Raw genomic sequence first — 17,876 nt, forward strand, 5'->3', positions numbered from 1 at the left:
AAGACAACAAGGATGAATCTAGGGAGTATTACGCTAAGTGGAATAAGTCAGACAGAGAAAAACAAATACTGTATGATTTCACTTATGTGTGGGATCTAAAAAACAAAATCAAACAGATACAGAGAACAAACTGACGGTTGTTAAACAGGAGTGGGGATGGGAGGCTAGATGAAAATGAAGAGATTAAGAACTACAAATCGGCAGTTACAAAATCGTCATAAGGATGTAAAGCACAGCATAGGGAATACAGTCAATAATATTATAATAACTATGTACAGTGTCAGGTGGATATTAGACTTATCAGAGGATAACTTTGTAATTTATACAAATGTCTAATGACTATGTTGTACACTTGTAACTGGTATAATATTGAATGTCAAATGTAATTGGAAAAAAATTTTAAATAAAAAATGATAAATATGTCCTGAGACTAATGGACATATCTAATATTTTAAACCTTAATATTAAATATTTTAAATGAATAATCAGGATTGAGAGAGGGTGAGCAGATGTGCAGAAGAATCAAGATCGTCCATGAGGTGGATAAATGTTTAGTTAGGAGACATGTACATGAGGGTTCATTATACTATTTTCTCTGTTTTTGTATACATTAGAACTTTTCCACAATAAAAAGTTTGAAAATAAATAAATAAAATTTGCAGAAAAAGTTTAAAAAGTTTTGAAGAAGTTTAAAAAAAAAACTTAAGGATCTTCTTCACCTTAGGAGACAGAAATAAAAATACAGAGCCATAATCCTTAAGTTTCTTTTCCTTCCAGAATCTGGATTTTGGTACAAAAAAGATTCTAAGAAAAGCTTTTATCTCATTACGATAAAGTAAAACATACACTAGTCAATTAATGAATAAAACCGTCACTGTTAAACCATGTCCACACTACCACACAGGTCTATCTTTTCAGCTAAGTGTCTACCCTAGAGATAACTCTGTTTTGTTTTTATTCACAATTCAGATGAATTTTATTCTTCTAATCTGCTCTCTTATGTCAATACATATCAATAAAGAATCTGGCAGTCAGGTGTAGTATTGCAATGATAAAATTATGCCCCGAGCTAAAACTGAAGTTCATTAATTTCTTCATGTGCCTGTCACTCTCGGCAGTGGAAATATAATAAATAGATAACTAAATAGTCTCTGTCTTCATGAAGCTTACACTATAGTAAGGCAAAAGAGAACAGACACACACAACATATGTGAAAGTGCTATGGAAAAAAAATGAAGTTGATGAATCCTTGTATGAGTAGGGGATGAGCTCGATACTCTTTACAGGATGGTCCAGAAGCCCTCACTGAGAAGAAGATCCATGAAAAATAGAGTTCAAAGCAAATGGAGGACTAAACTATGTGGATATCTGGGGAAACTGGTTCATCTAGAAATAACACAAAGTGCAAAGTCTCTAGGGCCAGAGTGTGAGTAACACGTCTGAGAAACAGCTAGAAGGCCAGTGTGACTGGAGTTAAATAAACAAGGGGGAAGAGAAGTAAGAGATGACGCTGGAGAAGGAGCGTACTATGTAGAGAGCAGAGGACTGCCACTGAGAGGATGTAGGCTTTTGCTTCAAATGAGATGCGAAACCACTTCTGGACAGTACTAAGTATGACCTGACTTTTTAAGGATCACTCGGGTTGCTATCCTCAAAAGGACTTTAAGAGGGCAAAAGAAGAAATAAGAAGACCACTAGGAAGTGATCACAGTAATCTCAGCTGATGCTGGCATGGACAGAATACTGAGAAGGTGATGAAAAGTTGTCAAACTCTGTAAGTATTTTAAACATTAAGCCAACAGGATTTACTGATGAAATGACAGTGTTAGAGGGGTCAAGGATGACTCCAAGGTTTTTGGCCTGGGCAACAGAAAGGATGGAGCTGCTATTTACTGAAATGAGTAAAAGTGGGGGCAGTAGGAGTTTAGTTTTGGCCATGTTAAGTAAGAGCTACTTTTAAGAGGTCCAAGTAAAGATGTGAAATAAGCAGGTGGATATATGAGGTTGAAGTTTTAAGGAGAGATCTAGCTGCAGATATAAATTTGAAAACCATGCATGTACAAGTGGTATTTAAAACCAAGAGACTGTTTACAGCAATTCATGTTCATTGAAAATCAGCTGTGTAAAAATATTAAGTCCAAAACTGATACTTAGAGGTAAACTGAATTGGTAATTTTTCCTGTAACTCCCATGACTTAGAGGTAAACTGAATTGATAATTTTTCCTGTAATTCCCATGACTCCTATGAATTTATATTGAAGTGAGTTGGTGTTACAATGCCTAACAGCATCCATTACAAACACTCACATATTTTTTAGATGAACTATGGATTTTCAAAATATTGTGACTCAATAAAGTATAGGAAAATCTTGCCCACTTGTTAACTTTACAATAACCTTACCTCTTCAGAAAGCAGCTAAGAAGCAAGAGTTGAACAGGTCTTTGAGTAGACAGGAGCAGTCCTACAATCCATGCCATCAAGTCCATGGACTTCAGTAATTAGTAAAACTCCCTACAAATGCTTGTTCTGTTCTGAAACATGCAAACAGCAATCTCGGACCATTTGGTTGAACAGGCAGGGGCCCACCAAAGCACAAATTCTTATTAGCACCATAGGGCATCAACATATAACAGGGTAGCATAATATAAATATAGGTAAAATATTTAGATAATAATATAAGAGAAATCCTTTTTTTTAGGTTCCTTTGGTTCCAGGTACTATGCTGGGTTATCTTTTAGTACAACTCTTTGTTTCTAATCCTTAACAATCCCTTTAAGTATCAACAATATCACTCCCATTTTTCAAATGGGGAACACAGGCCACAGAGGTTTAATATCTTGATTACACTCACATCAGAACCTAATTCTGCCTGAATCTGAAGCCAGTATTCTTTAAACTATACCATAAGAAAAGGTGAAATTAGTCTACTGCCATGTCACCCTGAACAAGCCTGATCCCATCTGATCTCAGAAGCTAAGCAGGGTTGGGCCTGGTTAGTACTTGGGCAGGAGACCACCTAGGAAGACCAGGTGCTGTAGGCATAAAAAATAAAAAAATAAGGGATTGTGTAAATTGACAAGGTCCTTGCAATCTGTGAGGTCAACCAAGGGTTCCCTCATCTATAAAAAGAAGGTGAAATTATAATCTATGTGCTCTTGTGAAATACTAAGGGAATTATCTATTATAATTATCATCGAAAATGTTTACATAGAAAAAAATTCATACCTCCATGGTAAATAAACAAAGCAGTAAAGGATGCTCCACACTCTCAATTCATAAAAATAATGTTATAGATGTGGACTAGCTGCTATGCAAAAATTTACAAACAATATTTTCTTACATTAGAACGATGTTCCACTAAGACAAACATTCTAATGAAATTCTGTTCAACACAAGAGTTTCTTAAGAATATTATTTTAAATAAAACTGAGTCCAGAAAAAAGAGAGTTATATTTTTAAAATAAAAGGCAAAGTTAGGGAGAAAATGTAAATCTGCCTGTCAGCCTATGTCTGAAAACCTCTAGAATTATTTCCAATACCCTTTTGTTATTCGTTTAGAATATTAATTTTTTTAACTGTGTCATAAAATGGCAATGGAAAGACAAGGAGAAATGAAATCAACAAACTATACAAACATCTTACATTTTATCATAAAACTAAACCTCCACCCTCATCAATCTTAAACTAGATTTTAAGCGAGTAATGAAACTGATTAGCTTGAATTTCATTCCTAATTTTGCAAATGAGAAACTACAGTAGTTTAGATATGACAAACATCCAAGAAATGTTCACTATAAGGCAATTTCATGAAGAGCAACTCCAAGAAGACAAAGACAGGGAAAAGCAAATGATAAAATCCACCTCACCACACCCACTATAATGAACAATCAAATAGCCTATTTCTTTTGAGAGGAAGGGGGAAGAGTTCAATCTCTCCAAGGCCTCCCTTTAAGTTACCAAAAGATCTGTGAACCCAAAGATACTGATCACTTCCCTTGTGTAACACTCCCTTTTTCCTAGCAGGGAGGCTGTTATGCTTTCAGTTATAGCGGAAGAAAAAAATAAGCCTTGACATATAATTTTACTCTCAGAGAAAATCAAACAGCCAAAAAGTTCCTTTCTAAAGACATGGCTTCATCTTTTCTCATAGACTTCAAAATCTAACTCGTGACAAACTTTAAAATAAAAAAAAGCAATAACTTTGAGAATCAGAGAATCTGTTTCTTAGTCTAGGAAAACATATCACCTTTTTATGACTTTGCTTAGGGAAATAACTAACCAGCCAGTTGCTAGAATGTAAGTTCAGAGTACTAAATTTGAAAATTTCTAGAATGCAAACCAATGAATAATGTGCAATTCCATTGGAAGAAATCTCTTTACATTTTTAGAAGCAATACAATGTACCTCCAAGAATGCTCCAACAAGCCTGGAAGTCAAAAACTTAAGTCAGTGGGCACCTAACTATTAACTTAATACAGTATATTCCTAATAAAATTCTTGCTTGACTTGTATGATTAAAACTGAAAATAATTCAACATACTGTTTGGTAAAATATGCCTTTTTATATTCATTTAGGTGACCAAATTCACTTTCACCACCATGCATTTGACAGTTAAGAAGTAAAACTATATTTCTGAGCTTTATAAAGTGCCAATTACATATTTCAGTGGCATATTTTATGCATGCTGAGTAAGTCAGAATAAAAATTAGTGGATTAATATGCAACACACAATATGTAACAGAAACAATTATGGATATGTGTATATACACATATGTACACACACATTACCCAGCCTTGTCCACTGAGAGAGGACCTAGAAGCAGTGATGCCTTAGTGACAATGAGCACAGTCAGCTCCAGATCCTGGTTGCTAAATACCATTCTCCAATAAAAGGAACCAGAGCTTTTTGGGAAAATAGCTGACTGTAGGGCTGCAACGGGAAAAATAACAAATGAAGCTGGAGTATTTCTGTAGTACCCAAAAGTAAGTAAGTACTCAAATCTGCATTTTAACTTTTCTTTTTCAAAACAGAATTTCTGTTAAGGAAGAAAACCCTATTACCACTAGACTGTCAATATGTGATTAATGACTACTGTCACTTCCTTCTTTACCCAAATCTGCAACCCTGCAGTCCCTAATCCCCAAAAAGGCACAGAGCAAATAGAGGACACGTATAAAAGGTAAAAGTAGTTAGGGGTTAGTCACAAAATTACATCATACCGTGCAAAATTCAAGCTTTTTACCAGTTCATCTAATACGCGGTTATTTTTCAGGTCCGGTTCTGTGACTGTCTAGAAAAGAAAAACAACAGATGGAAAAAGGTGAGAAACAATAATTTACTTGTCATAATCTTGTTTTTGAAAATATGTGACCCTCCTCCTGAGACTCCCCGTCCCACTAAGTCTTCCAGGAAAGCCTTAAAATAAAGTTAATTTATCTCATATTAGTATAAAATTTAAAAATAGTGAATCAGTATCAGCTGATTGGAAGTCTGATAAAAGCCCTCCAAAGCATCTGGTAAAATCATATATACTCTGTACTAAGATCAAGCCTAATATAAGAAAGAATCCTTCAAAATGGTAGCACTCTGCTTTCCTAAAACTTTCTCCTGAAAAACAAAACAGAGACACTCTTTTAACATTGGAATATAACATTGGAAAGGATATTAGGAGTTCAAAGACAGCTGAAAAACAAGACTGGTTTTCAGGAATGCAAGAGAAAAATGATAAATCCAGTAGTTAAGAGTTTATCTCTGTGATGATACCATCTTGACAAAGAGTGCTTAAGTTGTAAAGAGCTTAGATTCAAGAAAGAAACTATCATTTTCTTACGTAGGGTTTTTACATACTAGTTCAGAGAAGTTCAATGATATCCTGACACTATGTACCTACCAGAGGTGTCAAAGGGGAACCCAAGCCCTTTAACCAGTCTGAGTGTCCTTTTGCTACACCTTACTGTCTCCTTTTTGTCTTTTACTCCTACTTATGTTTACCTCCCCTTTTAATCTACATTTTCATCTATTTCCACTACTTCAAAAGTTTCATAACAACAAATTCCTAGTGTTGTCCCTGAAGGTCTGTTTTGAAAAAGAGGTAAGAGACCAGTTAGGCAGGGTTCAGTCCAATGGCCATGAATCTCTACCTTTGGCACAAATACTTAGTCATTTGCAAATGAATAATCCTATCATCAGATTTTCTACCCAACCTGAAAAATTATTTTAAAAAATGAGGAGTCACAAAAACATAGGTCATAAGATTTTAAGAGTGCTACATCCTGATCTTAACATTAGTTTTTACCTTTTAAAATACATTTAGATTATCAGAAATCTCCATGAAATACTGAACAAAGCCCAATTCCCCACGTATATATTTTAGAGCTTCTTTCTGAAAATGTTTTTTATATAACTTAATTAAATAATTACATATCTTCCCTTTGGCTTTTGTGTACACACGAAGCAGAAATATTTGCACCAATAAATAAGTTTTTTAAAACAATAAAAGGAAAGAAAAACTCACCACACAACAAGTTGGACACTGTGTTTTATAGGACAAAAATTTTCTTATACAGAGAGAACAGTCTGTAAAAATATAAATGCAACATAATAAATTAGTTAAGCTATATTAATAATATAGGAATCTAACTTCTAATTAAATCTGACTTAAGCCATTGAATATTTCTATCATCTAATGTATACCATTATAATCTCGAAATTCTGATATCTCTACTCTACCTATGCATATTTGCAAATGTGGTTAAATAGCATTTTCAGAAATATCAAATAATAATCATGAGTCCTAGGATGTCACAACTCCATAAACAATGTATACCACTCTTTATATCCTCCATCTGTAAAATGTAGGAAATATACACATGTAAGACCTGGCATAGACATTGTATAAACATGTCAGATACTTCCACTGACTAAATTCTAAAAATATAAATTTTGAAACAAAATATATACACGTGAAGAAATAATATACACTCTGGTTATATTAGAGAGTTCTACATTCTAACTCTGTAAATGATGCCCATCATTTCACAGTACTTTTGGGTCAAGCACTAAGAAAAAAACAATATATAGTGGAAGGGTCTTGACCTCAAGAAGCTAACATAGTAGTGAAGCAATTACAGCATAATAAGTCCTAACAATTTACACAGGAAATCGGCATTAACTAAATTCTTCAAACTCAAGGCAGTGTAAAATGACCTATCAGGAAAAAATAGATGTGACTTTTAACGGTACCTTACTGGTAGATAATTTGCTATTAACCCAAATTCAGCTTAGTGAAAGAGCCTCGTTTAAAAATGGATTCAATTTAGTTAAGGAGGAGGAACAGTATGATTTCAGGTAAAGATATCCAGTAAATGAACAAGTTGTGCCAGCCTCTCAGTAAGAGCACAGAGGAGGTAAAATGAAAGAACAAGTTATAAAATACACAAAATAGGAAAAGTTAACTTCTTTGGGAAACAAAGATGAATAAAAGGGAACTTCTGGTTTCCATTTTGGCTTGTAAGGAGCTTAGATATAATCTAACAACATGAAAAAAGCTGAAAAGACTGAAAAATCAACAACTTTTCTTAGATCCCTCAGAGAAGTGAGGTCACAGGGCAAACAGCTGCCTCTAAAAGGAGAGATAGACGGGCTAGATACAGAGAATCACAGCTTATCAGAATAGAAACCCATCAACAGAAACTTCCATGGAAACCAGAGAAGAAACTGCTAGAACCAGAGGTGAGGTAGGAAAACCTGGATTGTCACTAACAAACTGTTGGAGGCTCAGTGTGGACAAGTCTGAGATAAAATATCCATTGCTGACCCAGATATTGGGGCAGGAGGGAGGGGGGACACACACTTAGGTAAGTTTTAACTCTAAGAGTTCTATTATGTTCTCAAAGTGACTATCAGAGAAAAATCCCCCATCCCCTGCGGAGGGGAGGGGAAGACGGAGGAGGTGGATAGTAATCATTTTGAAATACACCCTCGAGAGAAAAAATTTTGCCAGAGTCTATATCCTATTGAGGTTTTATCAGAGCCCAGCTACAAGGGAATAACCAACTTCAGCTACCTCTAGTCATCCTGTCCACCTAAGGTGGAAGAGTAGAGTAGGCAGGGACTGAGAAGCACTTGTGAAATGCACAGTTCAAAGTTACAGGCTGACTAAAAGGCTGATACCTAATCATAGGACTATAGAACACTTCTCCTCCCATACCTCACTGCATTACTAAAGAACTATTTACCTAGTGTACTATATCCTGTAATTAGGAAAAAATGTAAGGCATACTAAAAGGCAAAATACACAGTTTGAAGAAACTGCAAGCATCAGAATCAGAATCGAACATGGCAGGGATGTTGGAATTATCGAACCAGGAATTTAAAACAACCATGATTAATTTGCTAAGGGCTCTAAAGGACAAAGTAGATAACAATGCAAGAACAGATGGGTAACGTAAGCAGAAAAATGGAAATCTTAAGAAAGACTCAAAAAAGTGCTAGAGATCAAAAATGCTGTAACAGAAATAAAGATCACCTTTGATGGGCTCATTAGTACACTGGACACAGCTGAGAAAAAAAATCTCTGCACTTGAGGATATCTCTGTAGAAACTTCTAAACTGAAAAGTAAAAATAAATTAAAAAGACAAAAAAAAAAAAAAAAAGAAGAGTATCCAAGAATCCAAGAACTGTGAGACAACTACAAAAGGTATAACATATGTATAATGGCAATATCAAAAGAAGAAACAAAAAATATTTAAAGCAATAATGACAGAATTTCCCCTAAATTAATGTCGGGCACCAAACTATAGATCAAGGAGACGCAAAGAACACAAAGCAGAATAAATTCAAAAAATTCCTATGGCTTGGTATATTGTATTTAAACTGCGGAAAACCAAAGATAAAAAAAAAATTTTTTGAAAGAAGCCTGTGGGAAAAAACACCTTAGCTACAGAGAAGCAAAGATAAGAATTAAATTTAACTTTTCAAAAACCACGCAAGCAAGAAAAGAATGAAGTGAAATATTTAGTATTAAGAGGGAAAAAACACCAGCCTAGAATTCCATATCCTGAGAAAGTGTCCTGCAAAAGTAGAAGAGAAATAAAGACTTTCTCAGACAAACAAAAATTTGAAGGTGTTTGCTTCCAGTAGACCTGCTTTGCAAGAATATTAAGAAGTTCTTTAGAGAGAAGGAAAATGATATAGCTTAGAAACTTGAGCTAGATAAAGAGGATAGCAATAAGAAGGAATAAGTGAAGGTAAAATAAAACCTTTTATTTTCCTTATTTTTAGTTGAACAGGTAACTGTTCAAAATAATTATAGCAACAAAGTATTTATGCTTATGTGTGTGTATATATATGTATATATGCTTATGTATGCTTCTGTTTAAGAGAAATGAATGACAACAATGATACAAAGGACTGGAAGGAGAAATTAAGTAGGTGTCTTAGTCAACTCGGGCTGCCATAACAAAATACCAAAGACTGGTTGTGTAAATAACAGAATTTTATTTCCTCACAGTTATGGAGGATAGAAGTCCAAGATCGAGGTGCCAGTATAGTCAATTTCCGATGGGAATTATTTTCCTGGCTTATAGATGGCTGCCTACTCACTATATCCTCACATGGCAGGGGAAAAGAGAACAAGCTCTCTAGTTTCTTCTTATAAGGGCACTAATCGCATCATGAGGACCTCACTCTCATGATCTTGTCTAAACCTAATTACTAGCAAAGGCCCCATCTCCAAATAGCATCACTTTGGGGATTAGGGCTTCAACACACGAATCTAGGGGGGACAGAATTCAGACCATAGCATTCCACCACACACCCTCAAAAATCCATGTCTTTCTCACATGCAAAATACATTTATCTCATTTCACTAGTCCCAAAAGTCTTAACTCATTCCAGCACCAATTCTAACATCTAAAGTTTAAAGTCTCACCTATATAGCCTATATCAGATATGGATGAGCTGTGGGGCATAATTCATTCTGAGGCAAAATTCCTCTCTAGACTCATGCTCCTGACTATTAATGTTATTCACTTCACACCATAAGAAGGCTCCTGTGCAATAGTGTAACTCAAGAATTCCTAAACCAGGCTGCTCATCTGAGTCACCTGGGGACGTTATTGTTGATTTTAATTTAGTTTCCTAGGCGCTAACCGCAGTCATACTGATTCACTGGATTTTAGTCAGTAAATCACATCCATGTGATTCTGACTGAACAACAATTATTATCTTCTAAAAATTACTATGATTTTGCTATTAGGTTGAACCACAGAAAAGTTATTTTGGGGGAAGTCAAAGAGGACAAATATTGACAATTTCTTATGGTTTAACATAATACTGTGTACTCACTGTGTGCTCTGTTTTAAGTACATTACATGTATTCACTCTTTTGATCCTTACAGCACCACTGAGATTGGTACTAATATTAGTCCTATTTTACAAGGAAGAAAATGCAGCACAAAGTTTGGCCAGCTTGCCCAAGATCACAGAACTAAAAGGTAGCAAAGGCATGTACCAGGACCCATATTTATAATTTTCATACAAAATGTATTTATTATATAGAGCTATATAAATAATATTTAACTAACAGGATCATAGGTATCAAAGTAAGTCTAATGGGGCTACTGTTCTTTCTTCTGCATAATCATGTGTTTTATTTTGAACTACGGAGATCCAGATGCTAGTCCAAAGTAGATCGGTCTACAAATCTAGTATGTACTGAACTGAAGATCAACATAATTTATTCTCTAGTGAGCAACCATGATATTCCACTAGAGGTAAAGCAGTTGAAGGGCTTTGATCCCCTGCGTTCCTAGGTGGCTTTACTTAAATCACCTGCGAAGTTTGTTTTTCCGACAGGGTAGGGGATAGAATAAAATAATAACAAAGGTTAGCCTTACAGAAACATCCAAGCCTTGGGAGAGAAGGCATTTCTAATCTCAAACAGGACACCGCCACCTGCTGGCTTTCAAATATCAAAAGAGCCTAACATCCTAATAGTAAAATCAAATCTCTAAAACTTAAACCACTCTTTTTTACGTGATCTTAAGGATTGTATCAGAAAATGGTTCTGAGGTGTTCAGTTAAAACTGGAAAATTCAGTTCTGAGTTTGAAAGGAATAGGACAGGATGGCCTTGGGTAGCTGAGAAGGCTGGCCTCTGCCTCCACTTTTAGTGTTAAGTTATCAGTTTGTCTGTAAGATAATATCCCTCCAACTAACAATTAGCATTCTAGAATTTCCATATGTGCAGTTCTGCATAATTATATGTCTCTGCTGTATGTATAGCTTTCTCTCTTCCCTGTTTTGTTTCACAGTGCTGCCTCAAGAGAATATAAAAGAAGAAAAACACATTTGCTTAAAAGAATCTCATATTGCCTCTTAATTTAGCAAAGGTCAGTAAATGGAACATTTTATATCTCATTTTTAAAAAATGAAATTAAGTTGCTTTTTATTCCGACACAACCCTCAAACCAATTTTGTGAGTCGAAATTCAGAAAAGGGAAAGAAAAATTATTGCTGGTCCCAAACAGTGGTAGTTTAACAGTATCTACATGCCAATGACTTCATTTAGGAGGAAATATTCTGAGCATGGCTTCCATTACCAAGTCAGAAAAACTCCAAGTGCAAAGAAAATTGGCACTTGAGAATATCAGTCTATTGGTGAGAATACTTCTCACTTAATGGTGCTTTATGGACTGGAGTTAAGTCCATTCTCTCTCCTCCAAAAAGTAGTCTTTAATAGCATAAATTTGGACCAATTTAATTGACCTGTGTCTGCCAATGCACCCCACTCAAATCTTAATAACAGAACTGCAAATGTAGTGTCCACTACCCATTCCCAAAAACTAAAAAGTGCAAAAAGGAATAAAGTGATTTAAAATGATAAATCCTGAAAGGTTTAAGGAGCAGCAACAATTGGCCTGGATTCTGGGCTCACCAATTCTGGTAAATCCAGATGACAGCAGAACATGATAGTATATCTAGCTCCTACCAAGCTCTGGGAGGCTTTTTGTCACTAAAACACTACTACAAGACCGAGAGCAATGTTTTGTCTTGACCAAACCTGTGACAACTGGTTTTAAAGAGAAAAGGCTTACTAAATCGTGAAAGGTACGACATGAAAAATAAGTGCTCATAAAATAAATTAACATTATTGAAAGTGCCCTCCGCCAATTTCCTCTTAAAGAATGGCATTAGTGACAACTGTGATGAAGAAAGAAAAAGGAATAAAAGGCTAATTTTTCAGCTAAGTAGAGTTCACTGAATTCATAAAATACAAAGTCTTTCTTCTCTCAAATGACATAATTGAATCTATAGATGGGACTTCCATCTCTGTCCATGAGAAAGTAAAAGGGTCCAAAATTACCTTCTGTCTATAAACAACTAAAACACTGGGAGAACCTATGAAACAGCTATTTTCAAACTTTAGACAACGGCAGAAATGACAGTTTTACCAGAGCCCAAACTTTTTGCCTGCAGTTAGTTTCCTGACCACAGTGCAAGGAGGAGAGCCAAAAAGCCCATCAGTCTGTTTAAAGAACTGAAATCAAACACCTTACTGTGTTTCTAAAGTAGATATATTTTATTATATGTAAATTATACCTAAAAAAAAAAGATGGCTTTAACACATATTTAGGAACAATCCCTAAAACTTACCTTGGTTATTAATATGAATCTGGCCTACATAGGAAACTAAAATTTATTAAGATCCTGTGACGTATCAGACGCTGAGCTCTGCACATTTAATTCTCACGACCATCTTCTAAGGTAGAAATGACTAGCCAGATTTTTACAGGTGAAGAAATGTAGGGCATTTCGAAACTCATCTACCTATTAAGTGGGAAGTTAAGAGTCGAGCCTAAGCATATCTCTAATGCCTGTGCTGCTACCACCGCCATCCTCGTATTATGTCTTCTCTATAGAAACTTTTCACCAAAGCTACCTACTATCCACAAAAACCATTTTGAAGCCTAATTTGCTGATTTTTCTTCTTTTGAAAACAGAGGACAGAAAGATCATGAACCGAGATAACCCATAAACTGCATAGCCAGTTTCCGAACAATGACAGGCTCACCCCTATGTGTTAAATACCTCAAGTACAAAAAATCCTTACGTATAGACTCAAAAAGAGAAGTACAAGCCAGTCTTTCCAGAATCACACAAAAAGTTAAGTGATAAAACTGTCTGTAACACTCTTTGGTGGTAGAATTCTCCCACTGGGATTTTTAAACTTTGAAACTCTATATAAAGAACTGCTTTATATATACCTGCCAAACAGCTAAAAAAAAAAAAAAAAAAAAAAAATCTGAAATTTAACATCTAAAAGTGCTTGGCAAATAAAGAGCCATATATTGAAACCAAAATTTTTATTGCTATAAATGTTATAAAAGGCATAAAAATATCTGAGAGGTGGTAGAAAATATAGGAGGCCTTGTAAAAACTTCAATATTCAAGAGGAAGATAGTAGAAAAGACCTGAAAACTTCAAGTTAGAGGAACTAAAGGTGAGAAATAAATATGTGTACTTATCTTTGATGTTAAATTAACACTATCTTTTATAAATATCACATTTTTACTAATTCAAAGAAACAGTACATACTTACAGTTATGTGAACACTGAGGAATCATCATTGCAATGTTGAAATATTCAAAGCAAATTCCACACCGCAACAAATCATCTACTGTCTGAAAAGAAAATACACATATATATGTATCAGAAAGACATCAAGACTGGAATGTCTGTCACAGAACTCTTTCTCTATCCCTTAAAAAATAATTTAGCAATACTTTTTGTCAAATATACAAACTCAATAGCAAACTCCACATAAACTGCAGGGGATCTTGACAAACAGAGAACCCTCCACCCAACTATGATTCTTACACATTCAAATCTCAGATTTCCCAAAATGTATTAGACAGATGAAAATGACACTGTACAGATTCCTAAGCAATATTGTCAACCCTTTATAAAAGGGCGACTGTATTCCTACTCCATTTCCTATGTTTTCAGCTCTTACTACAAGCCGCCCCCTCTACAGACACTTTTCCCTGGCCCACAGTCACTGTTCGGTGAACGGTACCAGTAGCCAGTCACCACACAAGAACGAATCGGAGGATATGAAAGCCAAACATTAGAAATTATCTAGTTAAAACCTGTATCCAGAGCTGGCACACATATAGGGCATGAGTCAGAACAGGACTAAACTTCCTGCCCCCTACTGGCAGTCAGCCCAGTGCTTTCCATATGGTGATGTCAAAGGAGGAAGCCCTGGAAAGAGCGGGAACCAGTGACAATAGAGGGAGGTGAAAAAGTGCACAATCTGGAAAGGGAAATAGATGTGTGTCAACCTGAAATGCAAACTAAACAGTAAAAGGACCTATTCTTGAAACCCAAGATCTTTTAACTCATTTAAAATAAAATTTTATTCCATTTAATAGAATGCTGAGCAGGTATATAAAGAATAAAAAAAGAGGGAGCTCCCTTATGCATTGACATGGAAAGATTACCAAGATAAGAGAAAAAAAAAAAAAAACAGTACATATGGTATGCTGCCTTTTGTTTAAAGGAGAGGGGCAAATAACAATGTATTCTATGTTTAAAATACAAACAAAAGGTAAATGTCACTAATAGTCCATATGACGAATATTATGTAGCCATTAAAACATGCTTTCAAAGAATAATAAATACCATAGGAAAAGGATCGTGTTTTAATGGAAATTTTTTTAAAAAATCAAAGTACAAATCTACAATACATAATAAAAGAACTGTGTAGTTTAATCTCTATAACTATCTTATGAAGTCTATAGCATCTGTATGTATCCCAGTTTATAGTGAAGACTAAAGAGCTTAAAAGGAGTTGGGTCAAACTCAAGAAGTTGACTCCAAAGTGATCCCAAACTTTAAATTCATATATACATTGTGGGTCTGTGTGTGCATGAGCACACATAAGAAAAACTAAAGAAAAATAAGAGAAAATATTAAACAGTATTTATCTCTAGATGGTATGATGATGGGTAACTTTAATTTACTCCTTTTTCTTACCCTGAATTTTAATTTTTCTCTACTACATACACATACATTTATAACCTATCAAAACATAAATTTTTATTATGGTTAAAACAGGGAAATAAACATTGAAAAGCTAGAAGACTGTTGAAAATCAGTTAAGAGCAGAGGTAGGACTGGAAGCCAGAGCCCTGGCATCTGCTGTACTTCTATTGTACATCTATAGTTCATTTTACTTTCTTGCATATAACCATCCTCTTCTGAAGGATCGGTGGTCCTCACAGATCTGCCGAGCAAGATGTGTGGAAGGTGACATCACATCAGATGAACTATAATATTCTTGTACAAATTTCCAACTATGACATTTCAAGAGAGTAACATGCACATCACATGTGCCTCAACCCAAATAGAGTGGTCAAGTGGATGCCCAGGATTTCTTAGAGAAAGAAAGTGGACAGGGAAAGTAGGAAATGGGTAAAAAGACAAAAATTAAAGTAAAGGTTCTTAAGTTTTTTGAAAAATGGATTAAAACTATGGACTCTCTTTTCAGAAAAGCATATATACAGACGAAAATTTTATAAATAACCCAAATACCAAAGTCTTTCCATGGATCCTATGTTAGGAACCATGGATGTGGAATCATTTATATTCAACATAAAAAAAAAAAAGAACTTCAAACAGAGCTACTTCTAGGAGCAGCTAATTCTTTGTTCCTGGAGGAGTTCAAGTGATAGCTAGATGAGAAACTGGCAGATATATTATAAATGAGATTAACATACTGGAGAGAGGCTGGCTTTCCAACTTTAAGATTTCATGATTCTTCAACATTGTTAAAATGGTCATACTACCCAAAGCAATCTATAGATTCAACGCAATCCCTATCAAAATACCAATGGCATTTTTCAGAGAGCTAGAAGAAATAATCCTAAAATTTATATGGAGCCATAACAAACCCCAAATAGTCACGGCAATCTTGAGAAAGAAGAACAAAGTTGGAGGTATCACACTACCTGATATCAAACTATACTACAAAGCTATAGTAATCAAAACTGCATGGTACTGGAATAAAAACAGATACATTGATCAATGGAACAGAATAGAGAGCCCAAAAATAAATCCACATCTATATGCTCACTTAATATATGATGAAGGAGGTAAAAATATATAATGGGGTAAAGACAGTCTCTTCACTAAATGGTGCTGGGAAAATTGGACAGATACATGAAAAAGAAAGAAGCTGGACCACCTTCTTACACCATATACAAGAATAGACTCAAAGTAGATTAAAGACTTAAATGTAAGACCCGAAACCATAAAACTTCAATTAGAAAACATAGGCAGTAAACTCTCTGATATTCCTAACAGGAATTTCTTTTCAGATATATCTCCTCGGGCAAGAGAAACAAAAGAAAAAATATATAGGACTACATCAAACTAAAAAGTTTTTGCACAGCAAAGGAAACCAACAAAAAGACAACCGACTGTTTGGGAGAAGATATTCGCTAATGATACTTCTGATAAGGGGTTAACATCCAAAATATATAAAGAACTTATTAAACTCAACAAAAAAAACCCCAAACAAATCAATTAAAAAATGAGCAGAAAACCTGAACAGGTACTTCTCCAAAGAGGAAATACAGATGGCTAAAAAAAGACATATGAAAAGATACTCAAGGTCGTGAACCATCAGAGAAATGCAAATTAAAACCACAATGAGATATCACTTCACATCTGTCAGAATGGCTATCATAAATAAATGAAAAAACTACAAGTGTTGGTGAGGATGCGGAGAAAAGGGAACCTTCATACATTGTTAGTGGGATTGCAAATCGGTACAGCCGCTATGGAAAGCAGTATGGAGGTTTCTGAAAAACGTAAAAATGGATATACCTTTTCACCCAGCAAATGCACTTTTGGGTATCTATCCAAAGAAAACCAAAACAATAATTTATAAGGATCTATGCACTCCAATATTCATGGCAGCACAATTTACAATAGCCAAATTATGGAAGTAACCTAAATGCCCATCAACAGACAATTGGATAAAGAAATTATAGTTCATATAAACAATGAAATATTACTCAGCCATTAAAAAAAATGAAATTCTACCATGTGCAACGACATGGATAGACCAAGAGGTTATTATGCTGGGTGAAATAAGTCAGACAGAGAAAAATATATACCATTTATAATTTCATTAATATGCGAAACCTAAGGAACAAAAAGAATAAACTAATCAAAAACCAACTCAAAATATAGTGGACAATTTGGTGACGGACAGAGGGGAGGAAGGGTTAGGTGGCTGGGAAAATGGAGTGAAGGGTTGAAGTAGTACAAATTAGTAGTTGATAGTTGGTCATAGGGATGGGCCAGGGGAGGGAGGGAACAATTGGGGGGAGGATCGTTTTCTGAACTATATAGATGTCTAACCAATGTAGTCTATAGCTGAAACTAATTTAAATAAATAAATTTTTTAAAAAAGAAAGAAAGAAAAAGATTTCATGATTCTAATACGGGCTCAATCAACTCCATCATTGAACGGTCTGGTGCTGAACCCTCAATTCAGTACTGTGGTGAAATATCAAAGCCAGAGAAGACATGGAACCTGCCTGGAGAGAACACTGTAGAAGTTAGGAGAATATATAAAATACGCTTAAATCTATAAAGAGGTAGCTGTACAAGTTACAGAACTTCATCTCCTTTATCCAATTCAATCTTCACAACAAATAAAAAGGGGATTGAAAGAGTTAACACATGTGCTAATGATAAGATATATTAATTTAATGTTTACTACCCTCCAGGTACCTTCAATAAATTAGCAAATAATTTTTGAGCACCCACTACCTGCCACACGTTGTGTTATACAC

General features: G+C 35.0%; 1 protein-coding gene and 1 pseudogene across 6 annotated transcripts in view; one reads left to right on the plus strand and one right to left on the minus strand.

The window, feature by feature from the left end:
• Positions 1–17,876, minus strand: part of RAD18 (RAD18 E3 ubiquitin protein ligase) — an 84,812-nt gene that overhangs the window by 65,538 nt on the left and 1,398 nt on the right. For 3 of the 6 annotated variants that reach the window (XM_016134858.2, XM_016134857.2, XM_016134856.2), the window contains exons 2-4: positions 13,607–13,688; positions 6,518–6,579; positions 5,223–5,293 (exon numbers count right to left, since the gene is read on the minus strand). In XM_016134858.2, coding sequence (XP_015990344.1) covers positions 5,223–5,293; positions 6,518–6,579; positions 13,607–13,688 — 215 coding nt within the window. Of the gene's footprint in view, positions 1–2,401; positions 2,983–5,222; positions 5,294–6,517; positions 6,580–8,530; positions 8,614–13,602; positions 13,689–17,876 lie in introns of those variants that run through there. The other 3 variants (XM_036218987.1, XM_016134860.2, XM_016134859.2) reach the window with 3 other exon arrangements.
• LOC118601899 lies at positions 2,924–3,042 on the plus strand (annotated as a pseudogene).

Source organism: Rousettus aegyptiacus, unplaced genomic scaffold, assembly GCF_014176215.1.
Source record: "Rousettus aegyptiacus isolate mRouAeg1 unplaced genomic scaffold, mRouAeg1.p scaffold_m13_p_4, whole genome shotgun sequence".
Classification (NCBI taxonomy): domain Eukaryota; kingdom Metazoa; phylum Chordata; class Mammalia; order Chiroptera; family Pteropodidae; genus Rousettus; species Rousettus aegyptiacus.